This window comes from Podarcis cretensis (genome assembly GCF_951804945.1).
Source record: "Podarcis cretensis genome assembly, chromosome: 13".
NCBI lineage: Eukaryota > Metazoa > Chordata > Lepidosauria > Squamata > Lacertidae > Podarcis > Podarcis cretensis.
In genome coordinates, this window is record NC_137182.1 from 5,234,356 (window position 1) to 5,255,551 (window position 21,196).

The 21,196-nt window shown below is 39.8% G+C and overlaps 1 protein-coding gene across 2 annotated transcripts in view; it reads left to right on the forward strand.

Annotated features, from left to right (window-relative positions):
* Positions 1-21,196, forward strand: part of TMEM245 (transmembrane protein 245) — a 74,227-nt gene that overhangs the window by 32,871 nt on the left and 20,160 nt on the right. The window contains exons 7-13 of one of the 2 annotated variants that reach the window (XM_079949443.1): positions 3,755-3,778; positions 11,082-11,186; positions 11,775-11,857; positions 13,401-13,491; positions 14,742-14,840; positions 16,942-17,073; positions 17,629-17,751. In XM_079949443.1, coding sequence (XP_079805569.1) covers positions 3,755-3,778; positions 11,082-11,186; positions 11,775-11,857; positions 13,401-13,491; positions 14,742-14,840; positions 16,942-17,073; positions 17,629-17,751 — 657 coding nt within the window. The remainder of the gene's footprint in view (positions 1-3,754; positions 3,779-11,081; positions 11,187-11,774; positions 11,858-13,400; positions 13,492-14,741; positions 14,841-16,941; positions 17,074-17,628; positions 17,752-21,196) is intronic. The other variant, XM_079949444.1, reaches the window with a different exon arrangement.

Here is a 21,196-nt window from a genome sequence, read left to right on the forward strand (position 1 = left end):
TTCTAGTTCACATACCCATCTCCATCTACTACTTTTGCTGGAGCAAAGGTGTGTGGTAAACCACTGGATGCTAGACTTACTGAAGCTAAAGACAAAAAAAGATGCTATTCACAGCAAAAAGGAGCCCAATTCCAAGTTGCAAAACTTTTTTCACTTCTCAAAGCAACCAAAATGGTAGTCATACAGCCCATCCAAACTCAAGTGATCAAGACCAAAACCCCTTTGCAGAGGAGTGCAGAGATGCTTGTCCAACTCTTTATGGATCTTCTTTAAACAATTCGAGAACTAGAGCTCCACCTGATGGCAGGCAAAATCCAGCATGCCCATTAGAGGTTGACTGTTCCTATTTGCTTGCATCCAGGAACAGACAGTGGCAGATTCCCATGTCATTAGAGACCCACAAGAAGCACTGGTTGGCTGCAACCAGGAACTAGTAAATCTCAGAACTCACTTCAAAATGGCCTTGTCCTTGTTTGAATAGTCAATGCGTTTTGCAAAGGTGTTCATAAGCAGACAGGGAGGTGGGTGCTTTACGTCACACCACATAAAAACCAGTGCCATAATGAAATGGGCATAGTACCCCCGTTCATCAAATTGGAGTGTCAAGCCTGCAAACTCGCCCCGGAAAACGTATCTGCAGAGAGATGGAATGAGTCCTCAATCCCAAAATACTTTTGAATCTAGTTCAATGATTATGAAAACTTGAAATGGATCTCTTCACCAGTGCTGAAAATACTAAAGATTCAAGATTCTTTTCAAGGCATCTCTGTCTCATTTCAAATACCTTTTGAATCCAAATTTTCATACTCCCCACCCTCTGCCCAGAGGACCAGTATAGGCCATGTCACACTTTTATAGGTAGAATTGTGTGTTAATCCAATCCTGACCTAATTTTGGGAGCATATTCAGTTTATGCCAAGGACATTTTCTGCCTGAAAATTCAGCTGGAGTGAGTTAGCCAGTCAGTCATAAACCAAACCTAACAAGAGGAATATGTAAATGCTGATCCTCCAAGAACATTATCTATCTATTTTAGCATTATTTATTATTCAGATAGTGTCATTTATAGAGCAAAATGCATATATAGTGCATAATAGTGCATATGAAAGGATAAACTTAACATACATTTGAAGATAATGATAAGAACACCATTAACATCAATTAATAATGAACTAATAATTATTAAAATTGATCACAGTACTTACATGCTTTGTGAACAGTGCCATTCACAACCAAAAAATTGTGAATGCTGTACTGCTTGTGACATGTGCAGATGGCAAGCTCCTAAACAAGGGCTGCAATATTTAGCTGTGTTATCCAACTTGGTTGATGATACCCAGCCCCATGTGATATTTTCTGCTTCCAGCTGCATAATGTTAAGAGCTGCTCCATATCTGGGCTTGCAATGCTACATGTTTTGTGTGTAGCATCAGCGTGTCTGCTGTTGAAAGAGTAGGCACATTGGACATTATTGAGCTGTGATGTTCCATCATACAGGAGTAGAATGAATCGCTGCAGCAGGACAAGTTTTTTCCCCATCTACAGTGGTACCTCGCAAGACGAATGCCTCGCAAGACGAAAAACGTGCAAGACAAAAGAGTTTTCCGTTTTTTGAGTCGTTCCGCAAGACGAATTTCCCTATGGGCTTGCTTCGCAAGACGAAACGTCTTGCGAGTTTGTTTCCTTTTTCTTAAAGCCGCTAAGCCGCTAATAGCCGCTAAGCCGCTAAGCCGTTAATAGCCGCTAAGCCGCTAATAGCCGCTAAGCCGCTAATAGCCGTGCTTCGCAAGACGAAAAAACCGCAAGACGAAGAGACTCGCGGAACGGATTAATTTCGTCTTGCGAGGCACCACTGTATCAGAGAGTTTGCTGTAGAGAGCCAAAGGAATGCTTCGTCAGTGCTTTGAAATGCCACCCATATTTTCCATGTTGTAAGTTTTTCCTGTGCCACAGAAGAAATAAACTATTGTAACCAGTAAAGGAATAGAAACCCATCAAAGGTCTGTGCAATTCTGCTGGCAGTTGAGAGCAGATCTCATTAATGGGAACAAACTACTTAAATATCCCACTGTTGTATTCAATCCACAAAGGCATCATTTTATCTATACAGATTTGATATGCCAAATACTGCCTCCTGGGGTGTGTGGGAGAAGAATTTCCCCCCTCCTTTTTCTCTGGATTCTGACTGTGATAATACCTCGAAATTACCAAGGCGTGTTGGTTGCCAGAAGCAAAATATTGTTGGTTCTTTTACCTTTTACATGGATATCAGGAAGTTTCCCTTCCAACCTTTTGTCCTAAGCTGCTGCATCAATAGGCAAAGATGTGGCACAAACTGGGCGTTTAAGGGGCTCTTTAATTGTACTTGGGGAGAGTGACAGACACTCTGAATCGCTTTTTGATTTCTGTCAGATTGGTTCAGAGGTTAGGAAAGTATCAAAACCCACCATTTCTAGGTAACTGGGTTGCAGCAGCCTCTTGAAGTCATTCTTCTTTGGCAGAAATTTGCAAAGTGGTAGTGTATTTTCCAGCACACAATTCTTAAGGCATTGAACAATTGATGCCCTCAGTACATGCAGCATTTAGGGGAAGGGTCTTGCAGAAAGTAGCTATTCATAAAGTTTTAGTCCCTGGACCCCACTCTGGGACAGTACAGTGGTACCTTGGTTTACGAACTTAATCCGTTCCGGAAGTCCGTTCTTAAACCAAAGCGTTCTTAAACCAAGGTGTGCTTTCTCATAGCAGTGGGGAACTCAATTTACACTCAACTGGAAGCGGAACATTTTCTGCTTCCAAGGCAAAGTTCACAAACCAAAACACTTCCGCGTTTGCAGCGTTGTTCATAAACTAAGCTGTTCTTAAACCAAGGTGCCACTGTACTGATTTTTAAAGAATTCTGAACATTTTTGGAGTGCCCTTTTGAGACATGGGAGAAGACGATACCCTGTTGCTGTTCTCCATGACTGCCAGAGGGCACTCTGTTCATGTCTGTGCTATCCTTTGGGTCGGTGGTTTTTTAGGCAGGGATCCCTGGGGTTGTTCCTATGGTCCTGTTCTTTTCTCTATACAGTTGTCTTTCTTGCACATCAAGTTAATGAGTTTTGTTATCAGTTTATAGGGTTGAGGGGTTATTCTAGTTTAGTCTGGGTAGAATGAAGGCCCCTCCCCTTGACGGAGCAGCTAAAGTGATTGCACCTTGCAAGGGGGGGAAGCCTGCTGCCAAAGATTTTTGGAATGCCCTTGGTGAGTCAGGGAGAAGAAAAAAATACATGGTAAGTAATCTCCTTTTCTCTTCCCTATCTCCAGTCCCATGGCTTGTTAAATGAATTTAGCATTTTTCTCACCCCAGAAGAATGAACCCTTTTAAAGAGTGTCATCCAAACAACCCCAGAAGCCGGTTTGTTTTCTGTAGGTAATGCAGTTGTGTATATTTTAGCTCACAGTGGCCCATAAACTTTAGCTCAGGATACACTAATATAAATCAGTGCAGTCCGACTTTTGTTGGTACAGTGCATGTCTTAAAATTTCTAAATACTGTACATTTTTTTTCTGATTGAAAAAAAGGTTTTGATGGTTTCTGCCACGTCTTTACGGCTTTGATGAAAGTCTGTCTCTGGAATGGTTTCATTTCATTCCTTGGATAATCCAGGGGTGTATGTTTTTCATTTTTGCACTACAATTGCATTCTTCAATAATTCTTCACTGTCTTCTTGTCTCTTTCTCTTCTGCGTTCTCCCACTTTCCTTCTCCCAAGCTGTGGCATTGGCTTAATAAGAAGGTAAATAAGCAGACAGTTTGTTTGCAGTTAATATATTTTGTGCCCTTTCCCAGCATGAAGTGGTTTTTGTTTCTTGTTGGTAACATGGCTTGCTCTTGATTTGCATCACAGCAATTTTATTCCAGGCCATGATATAAGCTACAGAAGGTCATTCAATGCCCTCTAGTTTTCTTTAGCATGCTTGATGAAGAAGGATTATGTACTGAACATTGACATTGAATGATATATGTTCCATTTGCCTCAAATTGAGATAACCAAACTCCACCTAGCTCATGTTTATACACAACCGAGAACTTGAAGCTGAGGAATAGATATATAAACCTATGTAGAATGCTCACACAACTTTTGGTGAATAATAAATAATACGGTCTTCATGTAAGCATATTGCTTCATTTGCTGCCAGAAGTGCAAATTGGGTGCCAGTAGAAGAGAGTTATTCGCAGGAGAGGAATGGCAAGAGGAAGATGCTTGTTTAACTCTTGCCTTTTTGCTGCTTTCTCTCTGCTTCCTCTCCCTGCAGGTGGTTTCCCCCATGTACCTTCCCAGGCAACCAAGAAATGAAATTACAAAGCAAAACAGGGAGTGGGGCAAAAGTTCACTCAGTGGCGTAGCGTGGGGGGTGCAGGGGGGGGCTGGCCGCACCGGGCACAACATCTGGGGGTTAGGGTTAGGGGGCGCAAATCCACGGGTTAGGGGGCGCAAATCCATGGGTTAGGGGGTGCAAATTACTTGCCTTGCCCCGGGTGCTGACAACCCACGCTACGCCACTGAGTTCAGCAACCCTTCTCAATTACATTTTCTCACCTGTAGGTATCCCTTCTCTGCTTTGGGAGCCCCATGTTTTGCTGCCAAACACAGAGTTCCACTCATCATCTCTAATTGGCTTCTGGGGGGGGGGGAAATGTTTCTAAAAGAACATGAGGATGGAGCTTTTCAGTGATGTGATGGTGAATAAAGAATATAGAATGTGGGCAAAACATGGATTACCTGGGATTTTCATTTGCAACTGGGAGATGAGAGACTGCTACCTTGATGTGGAGAAGCTTCTGAACCTGGAAGGTTGCTGGGCAGTGGAGGGGAAAGAAAGCAGAATTCCACTTACTATATTGTTCATCAGCTCAGGTTCCCTTGCCTATAGTTTTTTTTTCTAAAAAGTTATAACTTAACAATACTTTTAATATTTGAAATTGTTTAAGTCTACTTTGAGCTAGTTCAAACAAAACCTGAATTACGATGAGCCACAAGCTTGTGTATTCCCTCTCTCCGTCTGCACAAATTGCCCAACCATAATTAACCATGGCTGATATGTCTACACTGATACCATTTGGGAAATTCTGTAGAATGCAATTGGCAGTTGCAGCTAGAATTGGTTTTTCCCATAATGTTCAAGAAAAAGCTATAAAACATATAAATACATGGTTATTCCTTGCATATGGCTTTTCTTAACCAAGCTGAAGCCAGTGCAATGTAAATTACTAATAGGCTGATCTAAGATTGATGGGACATAATATTGCTTATGTTTATTTATCTCTTAGTAGACCTAATGGACTGTATCTTGACTAAGTCATATTCAGAATAGACAGTATTGATTTCATTAGGCCTACTCCCATGTATGGTTTATTCAGATACAACCTGATCCCTGCAAATACTGATTTGAGAGAAAAATTGCATATTTGCTCAGAAAGATATTTCGTACATAATACTCTATGCACAAATATTTGATTGAAAAACAATTAAATATGTATATAAAATATTTGATGCTTGCCATGCCAAATTATTGTGTGCAATTCACACAGGAAGAATGTGCTTTATCCTCAAAGGACGATTTCCATCTTATAAGCATTTAAATTAAATTTCATTAGTTATACTGAATTCACTATTTAAAACAGTTTGAAATTTTATTCACTGCAGCTTTCCCCCCTGAAATTCTAAGAATAATAATCAGAAAACAATATTTACAAGAATTTCATTTAATGCATTTATTTTGTACTAGGGTTCAAAACACAACTTTTGTGTAAAGTTATTTTTAAAAAATAATAATTAAAAATGAGTTTCATTGACTACATGCTTACTCTTCCTTAAGTGAATGACCTTCTGCGACTTAATGGTTTGGTATCTCTAACTCATAGATAATCATGACATTTGTTTGTAACTGTTAATAACTTCAATTAGTTACTTGATTATGAAACTACCAGTAAATCACTAATATCTTAGAATATTTTTCTGTGTGGGCAGGAAATGCAATCACTGATTATGGCCAGCCTGGTAAGGGATAGTGGATGCAAGTTTAGCTTAAGTATATTTCAAGTCCTCACACATAAAATACGCAGATGGTTTGATGGAGAATCCAAGATCACCAGAAAGGTAAAGCGTGATCACTGAGGTGCAAAGTGCTCTTGAGTTAAAAATAAAGCCATTCATTCATTTGCCTCTAACTCACATTGACTTGCAGCAAGGAGCTAGTGCACACATTGTGATTCTGATCCTTTTATTGTGGTTAAGGAAGTGAACTGTGGGGTTTCGTTCCCTTCTGCACAAATTCCCACCATGGCTTTAACTATTACTAAGCCTTGTGTCAGCACTAATCTCAACTGTGATTAATGCTAACCTGGGTTTGTTACTACTAGGGTTTGACACCAGAGTTTGAAGCTAGTTACTCCTTGGATAAGGGATTAGGGGCCTTGTGTGTATCAGCCCTTAGTTTATTTCTGAAACTATTGGAAAACCTTCAAAGTCTTGACCTAAATCAGAGTAGCCAAGAAAATTGCATGATTAATCAGATGATTCAGTCATCAGTTTGCACCCATGAAGGAGAGGGATGGTTAATGATACACACAAGAGTATTGGCAGGCTTGGAGGATTTCCAAGGGTTGCAGAAATGTTTTTAAAACTTTTTTTTTTAAAAAAAGAACCCTAAGGGGGAAAGAGATCTCAAAATACTTCAGTGATGGCTGAGCACTCAATAGCCACAAAACGGTGTCTGTTGCGGGTGAAGAGTGGAAAACCGGGGTGGGGAGGATGGAATGTAGTGGAGTGTTCTAGAAAAGGGCATGGCGACCTAGTTGGAACAATGAACAGAAGCATTCTTCACTGCAACATTTTGTTGATGGCCCCACTTGTCCCGTAAGTGTGAATAAGTGCATCAGTAAATAATCCTTTTGCAGTTGCAAGTAAAACATGTTCTAGACTTAAAGAACTTTTCCAATGTGTTCACTTATTATGTGCTACAGTCCCAAGTTGTTAACATCACATGGCTAAATTTGCTTATTTGTTTTAGGGTGGCCTTATTTATGTTTGCATAGTTTAACTTTTTGTTCTTTTAATGTGACCCATGTATAGAAGGGCTATGAGACAGTAGTGCAAGTGTATACAGAGTATATAGTAATCAATAATACTGTAGTAGAGGAACATAAACCATTGTTCTTCTTTGTACTCCCTGTGCAGGCACACAAAGAGAGTCCTGTACAGAGCACAATTCAGAAACATGTAGAGCTTAAACTAACACATTTAGGAGCCAACTGCACCCGCTGAACTAAGCATGCATGCTGTCAGAGATGGACACTACACCTTCCTGCTCAGTTCTTCAACTACCACCCATTAGCACTGTGGAAAATATTTCTGAGATCTCATGATTCCACTCACTCTAATGTTCTGTTCTGTTCTCTCTGTCTCTCTCGTTCTCGTGTGTGTGTGTGTTCTCTACTTTTGATTTCACTTCACTGTTATTTGATGTTACAATTGTAGTGAAGTGTCTGTGGTGCAGTGACTTTTTAAATTTCAAAATGCACAGGAGATAATGACAAACCACTGATAAGTACGACAATTATAATATTTCTGTAAGAGAAGAGCACAGGGTTTAGAGTGGTGTCTGCTGTCAGAAGATCATCAATATACACACATGTGGGTGATGCTTTGGGAAAGAGCTTCCTGTCTCCCAAGTGAATGGTCAATAATGCCTTGGCTATACACAGCCAGTGTTGGTGACTCAAGTTGTTTACCTTCTCCAGATGTGCAGGTAATTGTTTCAGTTTCTGAAGAGGAGACCAAGGAACGTTCTTCCCTTCACTCTCCAGGTTGTGATGTGAAGTACCCACGCAAATCAATATTTGTGCCACTCCTTTCTACATCATTAACATCATGCTTGGCAGGGGGTTGGACTCGATGGCCCTTGTGGTCTCTTCCAACTCTATGATTCTATGATTCTAACACTTCCACCGCTCCCACCTTTTGTCTCTAGGCTGGGAACATTAGGTGTCTCTTAGGAGTTCCACCAGGGTGATCATTAGGGCTGTTCATGATTGAAGAACAGAGATCCTTTGTTCTCTATCCCTCTGTCATGTTTACTCCCCATTCCAGGTAGAGACTACTTTACCCTAGAGGGAAAGGTACTTCTATGCTGCAGCCTAGATCCCTACAGTCACAGTGGCACCAGCATCTTCCTTCCCTTGAAGGTTGCTATGAGGCTCACTAGCCATCTTTATGTCTTCTGGATTACTGCTGCTGTGGCCTGGCAACTGTGTCTAAACTCTCCTGGGGTTATGATGATGTGTTTATATAACATTTTACATACTTTAACATGACTTCCCTTCTCTTTCCATGGTTCATTTTGCATATCTTACATCCCTGCGTATTTTATAATAACTATTCCAATCGGTTTTCCTCTATTACATCCATCAAAAATTATTCATGTTGAATTTATCTTAATGCTGCCAGCATTTTCAGTTGTACACAGTTATTTTCCATATACCCAGTAAACGTTTTCCAATCTTCTTTAAACGTATGTTCTTCTTATTCTATATGTTAAATCTGCAAGTTATGCTTGTTTTGTCAACTGAAGTTGCCAATCTTCTTTAGTTGGGACCTCACATACTTTCCATTTTGGGGCTAACAAAACACCAGCCACAGTTGTTGCATACATAAATAACCCTCTCTGAAACCTGGGGATTTCAGTCTGAGTTATCCCCAGCAGAAAGGGCTCTAGTTTTGGGGGGAAAGTAATTTCCAGTTCATTATAAATCATTTCCCAATACTCTTTTACGTTTTTACATGTCCACTACATATGAAAAGAACCTTCCCTCCACCTCTTTACACTTCCAGCACTTATTTGATTCTGTCTTGTAAATCTTAGCAAGCCCACTCGGAGTTAGATACCATTTATGAATCATTTCCAAATAGTTCTTTTTCAAAGAATAGCATGCTGTAAATTTCAAGTCACTTTTCCAAAGTTTCTCCCAGAGGCTTAAATCTATGTTGTGTCCTACATCTATTGCTCAGTGTGTCATTGAGGCTTTAACTAGTTCGTCTCTCCCCCCCCCCCCATTCTAACAGGTTATATACATTGTAGACAAAAGTTTATCTTTGTTTTGCAGGAGTTCATTTCTGAATTGTGAGCTTTGGTCCAAAAACCATTCTTTCTGTCTAATTTAAACATGTAGTATAACTGATGATATTGCAACCAGTCCATAACTTGGCTCCTTAGGTTTTCCATTGATTTCAGTTTGGGTTCCTTCCCAGTGAAATACAGCAATTCCCCGTCAGCCGCCTATTGTCTATCCATATTAACTCTCTTAATTGTAATTCCCTCTATGGGAGATAGCCATAAAGGTATAAATTTTCACCTTCCAATACCAAAGGCATGCATGCCAGCCAAATTTTAAGTTGTGACCCTCTAGATCCAGGATGTCTGCATTATCCAGTGTAATCCATTCTTTTAACCAACACAAAATAAGATGTATTATTAACCAAAATAATACATTTGCAGGTCTGGCAGAGCAAAGCCTCCTCCATCTTTTATATCTATCATAATTTTATGTTTAATTTTTGGCTTTCCCCCCTGCCAAATAAATTTGGAAATATCTTTTTTCCATTCTGTAAAGCAGCCTGAATTGGAATTTACAATTGGGATTGTTTGGAATAAAAACAGCATCCCGGGCAATAAATTCATTTTAATGGCTGAAATTCTACCTAGCAGGGAAAGCTTCATTCTCTCCCATATCTCCAACACATCAAATGTTGCAAATGTTCAATATCATTGGTTGCTTTCTGCATTGCCATCCATGCCAACATTCACTGGCCTTCTGGTATCCATAGCCTTGTCTGTTCCTTGCTCCACCCCCCCCCGCCCCCCAATATCCCAGACCCAGATTCTTTCTGAAGGAGCCATTTTCTCTCCTGGTTAATGTTGGTATCGGTGCCAAAACCAATAACAAACACAGTTCTGCTATTATTGTTACTGATATCCGTGCTGATCACACTGCCTCTTGCACATACTCTTCTGGCTCATTCACAGACCATGGCTTCCATCTCCTCATTTCTGTTTTGCTTCTGGTTTCACAAACAGCATTTGTGCCTCTTACTACTGAATTTGAAACTCCCATTTTACTGCTAGTATTGTTGGTCCCCATAGCTGCATGTGCAAACCAGCAGTGCTGCTTATGTTACCTGCACCTCTCCAAGTCACTAAAGACTTGTGAGACAAATACTGTGTTGATTTTACTGTTTTCTGATCATACTCTGAGGACAGTGCCTTCAAAGACGGGTGGTATAAGTTACATCTGGTGTTAGCAAATGGGCTAACAGAATCTACATTTAAAACCATGTAAGTTTGCTCAAACATAGGCTCTCGGCAATTAAATAAATGATGTGGCATACACTAAATGTATGGCTTCCGTTGATGGGAAGGAGTTTGATGGTTAATGTTTTTGAAAATCATTTGGAGTTACAAAGGCACCAAGTTACCAGCTTATTACAAGCTGTACTTTCCATGCATAGATAATGACCCTCTGATTATTAAGTGCACGAAGCTGAGAAATTAATAGTTGTTCTTGAGTCTGGTAAATAATGTTAAACTATGTTCAAGGTTATTGTTCTGTGTTGCGGTGCTGAGTAATATAATCTCTCTTAATATTTCTCAATTCTAGTGCTGTACACTCTGTCTTATGTGTCAGTGCACCTATATTAGTACGCTTTCTTGCAGCCAACATGTCAGTTCCAGGCTTAGTCAAGTTTAAACTAATCCAATTGAAATCAGTAGGACCTGTTAGTTATGACTAAGGCTGCAGTCCTATGTCCGCTTGCCTGAGAATAAGCCCTACTGAATTCAATAGGTCTTCTGAGCAGACATGGGTAGGATTGTGTTGCATGGATCAAGGATTTCTGTGGGCCTGTTCTAAGCATGGTCTAAGTCTGGATCCAACCAAATTTCACTGAGAGGAAAGGCTGCCAGTATGTTTACATGCAATTTTGATTTCTAAATGTTCAATGACTTTTCTGTTTTACCTTTTCCCCTTTTTGTTCTGCGCAGATGATCGTGTGGCTGGAAAAAATGCTAGATAAAATCATTAGCATTTTCATTATATTTGTGCTAGTGATAGGCACCCTTCTGCTAGCTCTGCTCCTTACAGCAAAGGTACTGAGTCCAATTAAATACAGTACATAGTTGCCTGGTTCTTTTAACTTTGTTACGTTTAACTTTGATGTGTGCATGACTATTTTTAAATAAATACTTTAATTTCAATTTTCAACGGATATATGACAGGAAAAATAACTGTAATGCAATCAACAAATATTTAGGCATGTATTAGCATGACTATTGGGAAAAGTATACTGTACTACAAAAATGATAGTAATAAGATACTGCTATATATAAACTAGTGAAAAATTCACAATGTTGGGTCCTTATGAAGAGTCATTTTGGCTCTTTGTGGGCTATTGGTTGATTCTGGTTTGCAATTGGTTTGGGAAAATAATATTGTCACTTAACCCCTGAGGCCAACCTTACTTTAGGTTATCTGTCAATAGCAAAATATCTGGTTTAGTTTATTGCCTTGAGGCTTACGTAGCTTGTTATATTATGACTATATTGCATTGTCTGTATTGCACTAAAAATGTTTTAATGTTGCTTTTAAAGCCTAGGCTTCATTGCCTTTCCATTAATTTGGAACATGATGTATGCTAAGTTGCATTAATTTCATTGATATTTTCCCTCCTAACTTAGGTGCACCAAGAAAGCGTGCATATGATTGAAGTCACAAGCAGCTTGATCAATGAAACTGTAGCCAATCATCCAGAATGGGCCAAGTAAGAATACTGAAATAATGTGATAGAATTTGGAAGAGCAATTCTGTAAATGCCCTACCCAGTAGTGTACAAATGTTCTCTTAATCTTAAGTCCACAGATATGGTTGGCACAAGTAGAGGCAGGGTTTCTCAAAACAAATTACTGTCTGGAATCCTTTGCTGAGTAGGAGATTTGGTCATTAGATACCTGCAGATTTATGTTCTTCAGAACACTTAACTTTGGATTAATACCCCCTTGCTATTGTATAAATCAGGGGTCAGCAAACTTTTTCAGCAGGGGGCCGGTCCACTGTCCCTCAGACCTTGTGGGGGGCTGGACTATATTTTTTTTTGGGGGGGGGTGAACGAATTCCTATGCCCCACAAATAACCCTGAGATGCATTTTAAATGAAAGCACACATTTTACTCATGTAAAAACACGACTCCCGGACCGTTCATAGGCTGGATTTAAAAGGCGATTGGGCCGGATCCGGCCCCCGGGCCTTAGTTTGCCTACCCATGGTTTAAATCTGTAATGGTTCTAGGGGTTGCTCGTGCGTAAGCCGGTGCAACACCTGGCTGGGTTGCCTGAGTGAACCTTTTCTGTCCGGACAGCCACTCACCCGTGGCTGTCTCAATCGCTGGCAGAATCCGTCAGTGGGCGTTTCTTGAACTTCTTCCAGCAAAGAAGCTCTTTGACGCCTAGTCTCCTCCTACTCTCCCTGCGCGGAAGCCTTCTGCGCAAGGAGGGTGTAGGCAGCAGAGGACCCTTACTCTCCCCGCTGGTCCCTGGCAAGGAGTCATGGGACTGCCTTGCCGATTCCCCCATCTGCCCCCCTTCTCCACTGGTGCTACACTGATTCTCTTCCCCAGAGGATGGGCTGCCTCTCCCCATCCCGGGACGCTCTCTGGGACCCCTCCGGAGCCCGCTCTCTCCCTCCGGCCCTGATGGCAGTTCCCTGACAAAATCCTTTTTCATTGGGAACAATTAAATTTATAAATAGTAGGAAGGGAGGAATTCTTAATGCTACTGATATTACCAGAGCTGATATTACCAGGCTGTACTCCTTTGCAGAATGCCTGTGTTCAGTGTCAAGAGACATGAATATTTTCTTTATATGAATCAACCCCAAAACTATATCCACTATATGATGAGAGTGATTCCTATAGAAGCATGCTGTTTGCCTTTGATCTAGATAAGCCTGCCATATTGTTAGAAAATGGAAATTGTTAATAAGATTATAGTTTTAAAAAAGAAGCCTGTGTGTGCATTTGACTGGATCCAAAGTATCACAGGACCAGTTTAACATGCCCCAGGTAACTTCAGGTTTATATTCCTTCAACAACAGCCCAATGCACCAAGTTTTAAATATCTTTTGAAATCCTGAGTAGACTTCTAAAAGCAAATAATTAAATGGCACGGGGATCTGCTGTTTGGGGGAGAGGGATCAAAATCCCACCGGGCATGCTAATCAGTATTTTGTATCTTGGCCGTTTATTATAATGACACAAACAGATTGATCTGTAATAGTAATATTTTTTTTAATTTACTTTTTAAAACCAGTTGGCTTCCTGAAGCTCAGGTTTTTCAAAAGGCTTTGAATTCAGCTGCCAATAATGTCTATCAGTATGGCCGAGAATGGATAACACATAAGGTAAGGATGAAACCAGTCTTTCTGCAACTACCGTATATACTATAGAAGAGCCTTGTTATTATGCCCAATATCCATCAAATCAAGAAAATACAGTTCAGTAAAGAAATGAAATTAACAGCAGAAAGTTTAAATCTCTGCTCATTTTAAAGAACTTGAACATGGGATCATTCCAAGGACAAAGAAGGGAATAGTCTTATTACTTGATTATAGGGATTACCAAGTTAGAAGACAATTAGGAGAGATGCCTTTTTTTTCAATGTCTTCAGCTAAGAAATCAGTAAACTACTACTCAAATATAGTGCCCTGAAGGATTTACAAGCCTTGAAACACTGATTTCAGATGTTTGTAATGTGCTTAATTTATAAAATCATTGAAGATCTGAACACTTGGCCCCACTCTGTGGTTTCACATAGGTGCTGAATAGAACAGGGAGCAAAATAAAGCTCTGTGGCATACCATGAGGCAAAACAATAATGCCCGTGTACCACCTTTTAGGAATTGCCATTGAGACAGTAGAACCACTGGAGTACAGTCTCCCCGATCCCTGGCCCAGGCAGCTGTTCCAGAAAGATTCCATGACTGATGGTATTGAAAGCTGCTCAGAAGCCCAGGGAAACTGGGAAGCTCATGCCACTCTGGGCGGCTCCTAACACAATATTAAAAACACGATAAAACATCAAATATTTAAAACTTCTCTAATAGATATTGACAAAAAATGTCCTGGAGTTGCATGGCAATGACTCGTTTTAGCATCTTTCCCTAATACTGTCGTTACAATGCCTTCGTGGTCGAGAAAGGTCATTTTTAGGATGGTCTCCTAAATGCCTTTTTCAAAGCAATTAGGAGCACTCACTGTCACAAAAAGTTGTCATCTGCTCTTACAAGCAAGCAACATGTACAATGCTTCCCTGGGCAGGGTCTGCTAGACTGCCATACACTAGCTTCAAAAATATTTTTATGAAACAAACAATATATTAATAGTGTTTATGGATTAAAGGAACAAAAGATTACTTTACAGCAGGGGGAGAAAACAGCTTAGCTGAACAGCTAGTGGCTACTGGCTTTCTGCGACTTTTGCAGAATTGCTTACAGCAGAATAAATGAAGGGAATCCACTCAAGATGGACTACTCTCTTTAGCTAGCAAATTAGTAAAAAAATGTAAACAAAATTAGATTTCCTGATACTGTATTCACTTTGACATGTTGCCTTTCAGTTATTTTGACATAAAACTCCCTCTTGTATGTTGTAGCTCCACAAAATATTAGGAGACAAAGTGAACAACACCGCTGTGATTGAAAAACAAGTTCTGGAGCTCTGGGACAGACTATATCATTCGTGGTTTGTGAAAGTAAGTATCCCAGTCTATTGACTCAGGGCAAATTAATATTAATGATATTGGCAAAATGAAAAGACAAATCCCACAGTTAAATAAATTCAGTATCTCCTGGTTCTTGTACTTACATGAAGGGAATAGGGTAGGAAATGTCTGAGCTCAGATGGTATATCACTCCCGTAAAATTAGCAAAAATGTATAAGACATGTAACAAATGTTGGAAATGTAAGGAAAGGGAAGGCACATTTTATCATATGTGGTGGGAGTGTAAGAAAGTAAAAGGCTTCTGGGAAATGATATATAATGAGTTGAAAAGGATGTTTAAATACACGTTTGTGAAGAAACCAGAAGCCTTCCTGTTAGGAATTACAGGAAGAGAAATTAATAGAAGTGATTATAAACTTTTTCAATATGCGGTGACTGCGGCAAGAATTTTAATGGCTCAAAAATGGAAACAAGAAGAATTACCAACATTGGAAGAATGGAGACGGAAATTGATGGATTTTGCTGAACTAGACAAACTGACAGGAAAAATTAGATATCAGAAAGATCACAAGTTCACACAGGACTGGAGAAAGTTCACGACTTATCTGGAAAATATTTGTGATGAACAGACAACGCTAGTTGGATTTAAAGAGGCTTTGTGATGAGAAAGGGTATTGTGAGAGGGATAAGAGCTGTAAAGATTAATCAACTGGCAATACAATCATAAAGGAAATGTGAAATAAATTTAAAATTATGAGGATTGTGGAGGGAGCGGGGGGAAGTCCAAAAGAATTTGATATTATAGTGGATATGAATGTGTCATTTAAATCTGTAAAAGAAATTTTTTCTAAAAAATTAATAAAAAAAAAGAAAAGGAAATGTCTGAGCTCAAGGTTTGCTTCTAGGGTTGGGCGATGTCAGCGTTTCAACATAACAATCAACTGGCCAAACATCGTTGAGGCAGTTTCACTCCAGCGCTGGTGGTGGAGGGAGTCAGGCGCAGGCCAAGCCCCACCTGTGATTTACCGCCAGGTGAAGACATCATCGCGCTCTGGCTCCCAAACCAGTCCTGAATTATGTATCGATATATCACCCAGGCCTGTTTGCTTCTGGCTAAAATTGTCGGGTGGATGGGGAGAATCTGAGCAGGCTCAGAGAGTTACAGTTTTAATAGTGTGTGTTCCAGTTACAGATAGGTAGCCGTGTTGGTCTGCCATAGTCAAAACAAAATAAAAAAATTCCTTCCAGTAGCACCTTAAAGACCAACTAAGTTAGTTCTTGGTATGAGCTTTCGTGTGCATGCACACTTCTTCAGATACACTGAAACAGAAGTCACCAAACCCAGATGCCAACTTTGCTGCCACATACACCCGGACAACACCATTACTGGCCCCAACAACATCACACATACCATCTCGGGACTATTTAATTGCTCATCGTCTAACATTGTGTATGCCATCAAATGCCAACAGTGTCCTTCAGCTCTCTATATTGGACAACAGGCCAAACCTTACGCCAAAGAATAAACGGACATAAATCTGACATCAGGAATCACAAGACAGAGAAACCAGTAGGAGAACACTTCAATCTCCCAGGACATTCTATACAAGATCTCAAAGTAGCTGTTCTATTACAAAGGAATTTCAGAAATAGACTGGAAAGAGAAGCTGCTGAATTGCAACTTATTACCAAACTTAAAACCATGGAGAGACCTGGTCTGAACAAAGACATTGGATTCTTATCTCATTATACATGACAATGCCATTTTTCACCTTCTCACCCCTTGCTTTTTCCTGTAAGACCTATTGCAGTCGTTAAGAGTCGTCAACAGGCTCATCACAGCTATCTGCCAATCACCCAATCCCACCACCCTTCTGAGTAATACCCCTCCCCACCTTCTCACTATATAGAAGGGTCTGGTGACTTCTGTTTCAGTGTATCTGAAGAAGTGTGCATGCACACGAAAGCTCATACCAAGAACTAACTTAGTTGGTCTTTAAGGTGCTACTGGAAGGAATTTTTTTATTTTGTTTTAATAGTGTGTGTGTATCCCTTGTAACTTCATGCATTCCTTAAATAATTCACAGAAATGTTCTGAGCACCAGTTAAATGTTTCTCGCTTATTTTACAGAATGTAACTCATTCAGGAAGACACAAAGGACACAAGCCACATTTAAACCGTCAAAACAGCTGGCCAGGTGACATGCTTGATTGGCAAGATGTTGCCTCCTTTATTCATGAGAACATTGAGACATTTCTTTCGGTACGTGCCTTTAATAGTAAAATGCTATCAATTGCCTCACTGATGTCAGATAGGTTGTTTCTAGATCTTTGTCTAGATCCAGATCTATTTTCTTTACGTATCCAAGAAGTGCTCTTTTTAGAGACAGGAGAGTGACGTCCAGTTATATTTTTGATTATATAAAGGGTTTTGAAAGACCAAAGTATATGGAAGTGATCTGTTCCTGTTTTCTAAAATGGATTCAAATATCTAAATATATGGTGTTAATTCACAGAAAAAATTATTCAGTTGAGCAAAAAAGCATCCCCTGCTTGTTTATGTTTTACGTTATGTTTTACCTATTAGGCTAGGTGGTTTTATATTTTTCATGGTAGTGTTTCAACATAGTTTGAGTCAATATGTATTTATAACAAAGAAAATAATGGGGCTTTCCAGTCACAAGATCCACTGCTGTTGGCACTGATGCTAACAAAAATCTTCATATGACCCTGACACGTTACGTATTGAAAGCACAGTGTTTTTCAAAACAGTTCTGCTAAGCTAGTGACTTCAGGGTCTGATTCTGCTCTTTTCCAGATCCTGGAATCCCTCTGGATAGTGATGAGCCACAATGTGAGCCTCCTTTTCACCACAGTTACAACTTTAGTAACTGTTCTCTTTTACAGTGGCACTGCTCTTCTCAATTTTGTGCTTTCACTGGTAAGTGCAGGGGTTTTGGTTGTTTTCTGCAGGCAGTTACTTTCTTGAGTTCACTTATTCTTGAGCCTACTCATTGAGAGGAGCAGCTATATCTTTTTTTTTAATTGATATTTTAAAGGTTACAAAAAGAAAAAAATAAAGAACATATTTGAACAGAAAAAAATACAGAACAATACACAACAAAGAAAAAAAATGAAAAACAGATGCAGTTAATTAAAAACAAACAAACAAATCAATCCTTTACATAACTTTCTTTCCTTTGCTTATTTCCTTGACCTCCTCACACCTCCCTTTTTTGTATTCTAATTCAATTAGGTATTTCAGCAAATCCTTTCCATCTTTATTTTTATCCTAATGATTTATCTTAATATAGTATAATTTTACATTCTGTTCTTTCACCAATTAACAATCCATTTTTACTTAATCCTTTATATCTTTTCTGCTAAAACCACATTACTTCATTCCAACATCCTTCTAACATTCCTTAATTTTACAATGTTTCTGTAGATAAACTTTAAATTTCTTCCAATCTTCTTCCACCAACTCTTCTCCTTGGTCTCGGATTCTGCCAGTCATTTCTGCCAGTTCCATATAGTCCATGAGAGGAGCAGCTATATCTTGGGCTGTTCAGTGTAGACCATCTCCTGAAGAGGTTGCAGGACCACAACTTGGTTTTCCATTAATACTCTCCCTAAATTCTATAGGCTTTATGCTTTCCTCTGTGCTGAGACACTTAAGGCAATGCATACACACCCCTTAAATGAATATTGCACTGTTTTATTATGCTCTGATGGTGCCAAGTAGAGAAAAAAGAGAATTTTCTTGCCTGTGAATTCTACATTTTTGCCAGATAGCTTCTGCCCTGTAGAGTGGCTGGTCTGTATATACTGCCAAGAGTGTGTTAGTCTGTATGAAGCGGAGCCAGCCAGCCAAAGAGGTAGTGCAAACAGCAGCACTTCCGCCACTGGCGGTGAGAGGAAGGCGTTCCGGCATGCGGTATTGCTGCGCATCTTTTCTAAACCTGGACAGAGAAATCGAGCAGCAAGGCTTTGAGGAGTGCCCTGGCTCTTGCCACATTTGGTGAGAGCTAGGAGCGTTCCTGCGTGCCATGTTGCCAGTTGGCTTCATGGGGAAACTGAGCGGCAATGCATGGAGGAGTGCTCTGACTCCTGCCAAGTTTGGAGAAAGTCAGGGTTATAGCAGTGGCAGATGTTTGAGGGGAATGGGGCGGGGTAGATAGGAGGTAGCAATTCCCATTTTGCCTCGGGTGGCAAAACTGGTCAGGCCACCCCCGGTATGAAGTAAGGGCTACAGTGGTGCCTCGCAAGACGAAAAGAATCCGTTCCACGAGTCTCTTCGTCTAGCGGTTTTTTCATCTTACGTAGCAAACCTATTGACGGCTTAGCGGATTAGCGCTATTAGCTGCTTAGCGGCTTAGAAAAAGGGGGGGGGAAAGGGAAAAAAACCCGCAGGAACTCGCAAGACATTTTTGTCTTGCGAAGCAAGCCCATAGGAAATTCGTTTTGCGAAGCACCTCCAAAACGGAAAACCCTTTCGTCTAGCGGGTTTTCCGTCTTGCGAGGCATTCGTCTTGCGGGGCACCACTGTATTCTTTAGACATTAGATAGTCATTTCTGGTAGCTTCCTAGCTCGGCTCTTTGGTCATATTCATCTGCAATTCAAATTATTCTGTTAACTGCTGCACAGAGTGGAAAGCACCTCAGTATCTGGCAAATGAGTAGACTATCAATATTTTATTTGCACCAGTCTCTGAAAAATGACAGGTATCCTGTATTCAGTAATATTTTGGTGAGGAGAAAAGTTATAGCAAACTCTTTTCTTCCTATATTCCTAAGAGGGTAATTCCATATCAATTGATCTGATTTTATTAATATTTTGTACACTTGCTGAATGATCAAAACTAACTTTAAATCTAAAATTTATCTCATACAGGTTTTAAAATTCCAAAAAATGTACTGATTATGTAATATTTCTAAGTGCTACCTGCAAAAATTTTTTTACATACATGTCTACCTTATTGGGTTCTATTTAGGGTAAATTGGTCTTATTGGAGTAAAATATAACAGAATAAACAAGACTTCAAACAAAATATTGGTTACTTCAGGCATTTCATTAGAAAGTTATTCAATTGAAAGGTATCTGAAAAGCTAATCAGGCTATTCTTTAAAAAATATATTCCAAAATGTGTTGCTTTAAATGCAAAGTTTTATTTGGCAAGAGTGGAGAGAGCTTTATGTTAGCATGTGTGGCTAATTTTTTCAGTGTTTCCTTTGATTCTAAATTTGGCATACACAGCTGTGTGGCACAACCAGTCATGTTAGAGGTGATTTCTTTCCATTTAAGTTTTGTGTTATGACAGCTGCGATGCTTGTGGGAAATTTAATGGCTGGAACATCGCCCCAGGGCTTGTGATTACCTAGATATTGGATATTGAGCTGGCTTAATGTCAAGGGCTCTGGCTTGGGAATGTGTGATTTCCTCCCCCCCCCCCCCCGCCCTTAAACATACAAGCAATGACCTGCGCTAAGAGGCTATTGTAGGTTTTGCTGGGTGATGGGAAAACAACCACAGCTTTCTCTTTAAAAAAAAAATGCTAGAACAGAAAGGTTTGATAACAGTGTTGGGTCCCTTAGTTGCAAAAGCTGAGTTGGTAAAGAATGGAAAGAATATCTTCCCTTTGGGTTGGATAATCAAAATACAAACTTCAGTGCTATTGAAAAGAACTTGAAGCTAACTTTTTAGGCTCTTTTCTACATTTAGAAAAATCAAAATGGCAATGTTGGATTCTTAAGGATTTTTTTTTAATCACCAGAAGTATTTCCTGATTATAATTTGAATTGAAAATGGAGAAAATGAAACCATTTTTTTTATGTATGTATCTAAATATATTAAAATGCTTTGGTAACTGCAGCAAAACTGCTTTAAAAAAAAAAATGAAATTCAGAGCTTGCAAAAATAGAAAGGTTCAAATCTGGTAGGCAATTAGTAAATAAATCTAGCAGACACAGAATTATCCATAAAGAACAGTACTGTAAAATATAAAACAGATGTATACAGTGTGTCCACTGATGCAAAATATAGTGTAACAGATTCGTGCAGCTCAGGGAAGCTTTGCCATCAAGCTTGGGCATGGTGGGGGAGCATTAAGTTACCTGTACAGTGGTGCCCCGCAAGACGAATGCCTCGCAAGACAGAAAACCTGCTAGACGAAAGGGTTTTCCGTTTTGGAGGCGCTTCACAAAACAAATTTCCCTATGGGCTTGCTTCGCAAGACGAAATGTCTTGCGAGTTCCTGCGGGTTCCTCCCCCTTCCCCCCCCTTTTTCTAAGCCGCTAAGCCGCTTATCAGCTGATCCGCTGATAAGCTGCTTAACAGCTGATCGCTAAAAGCCGCTAAACCGCTAATAGCGCTAATCCGCTAAGCT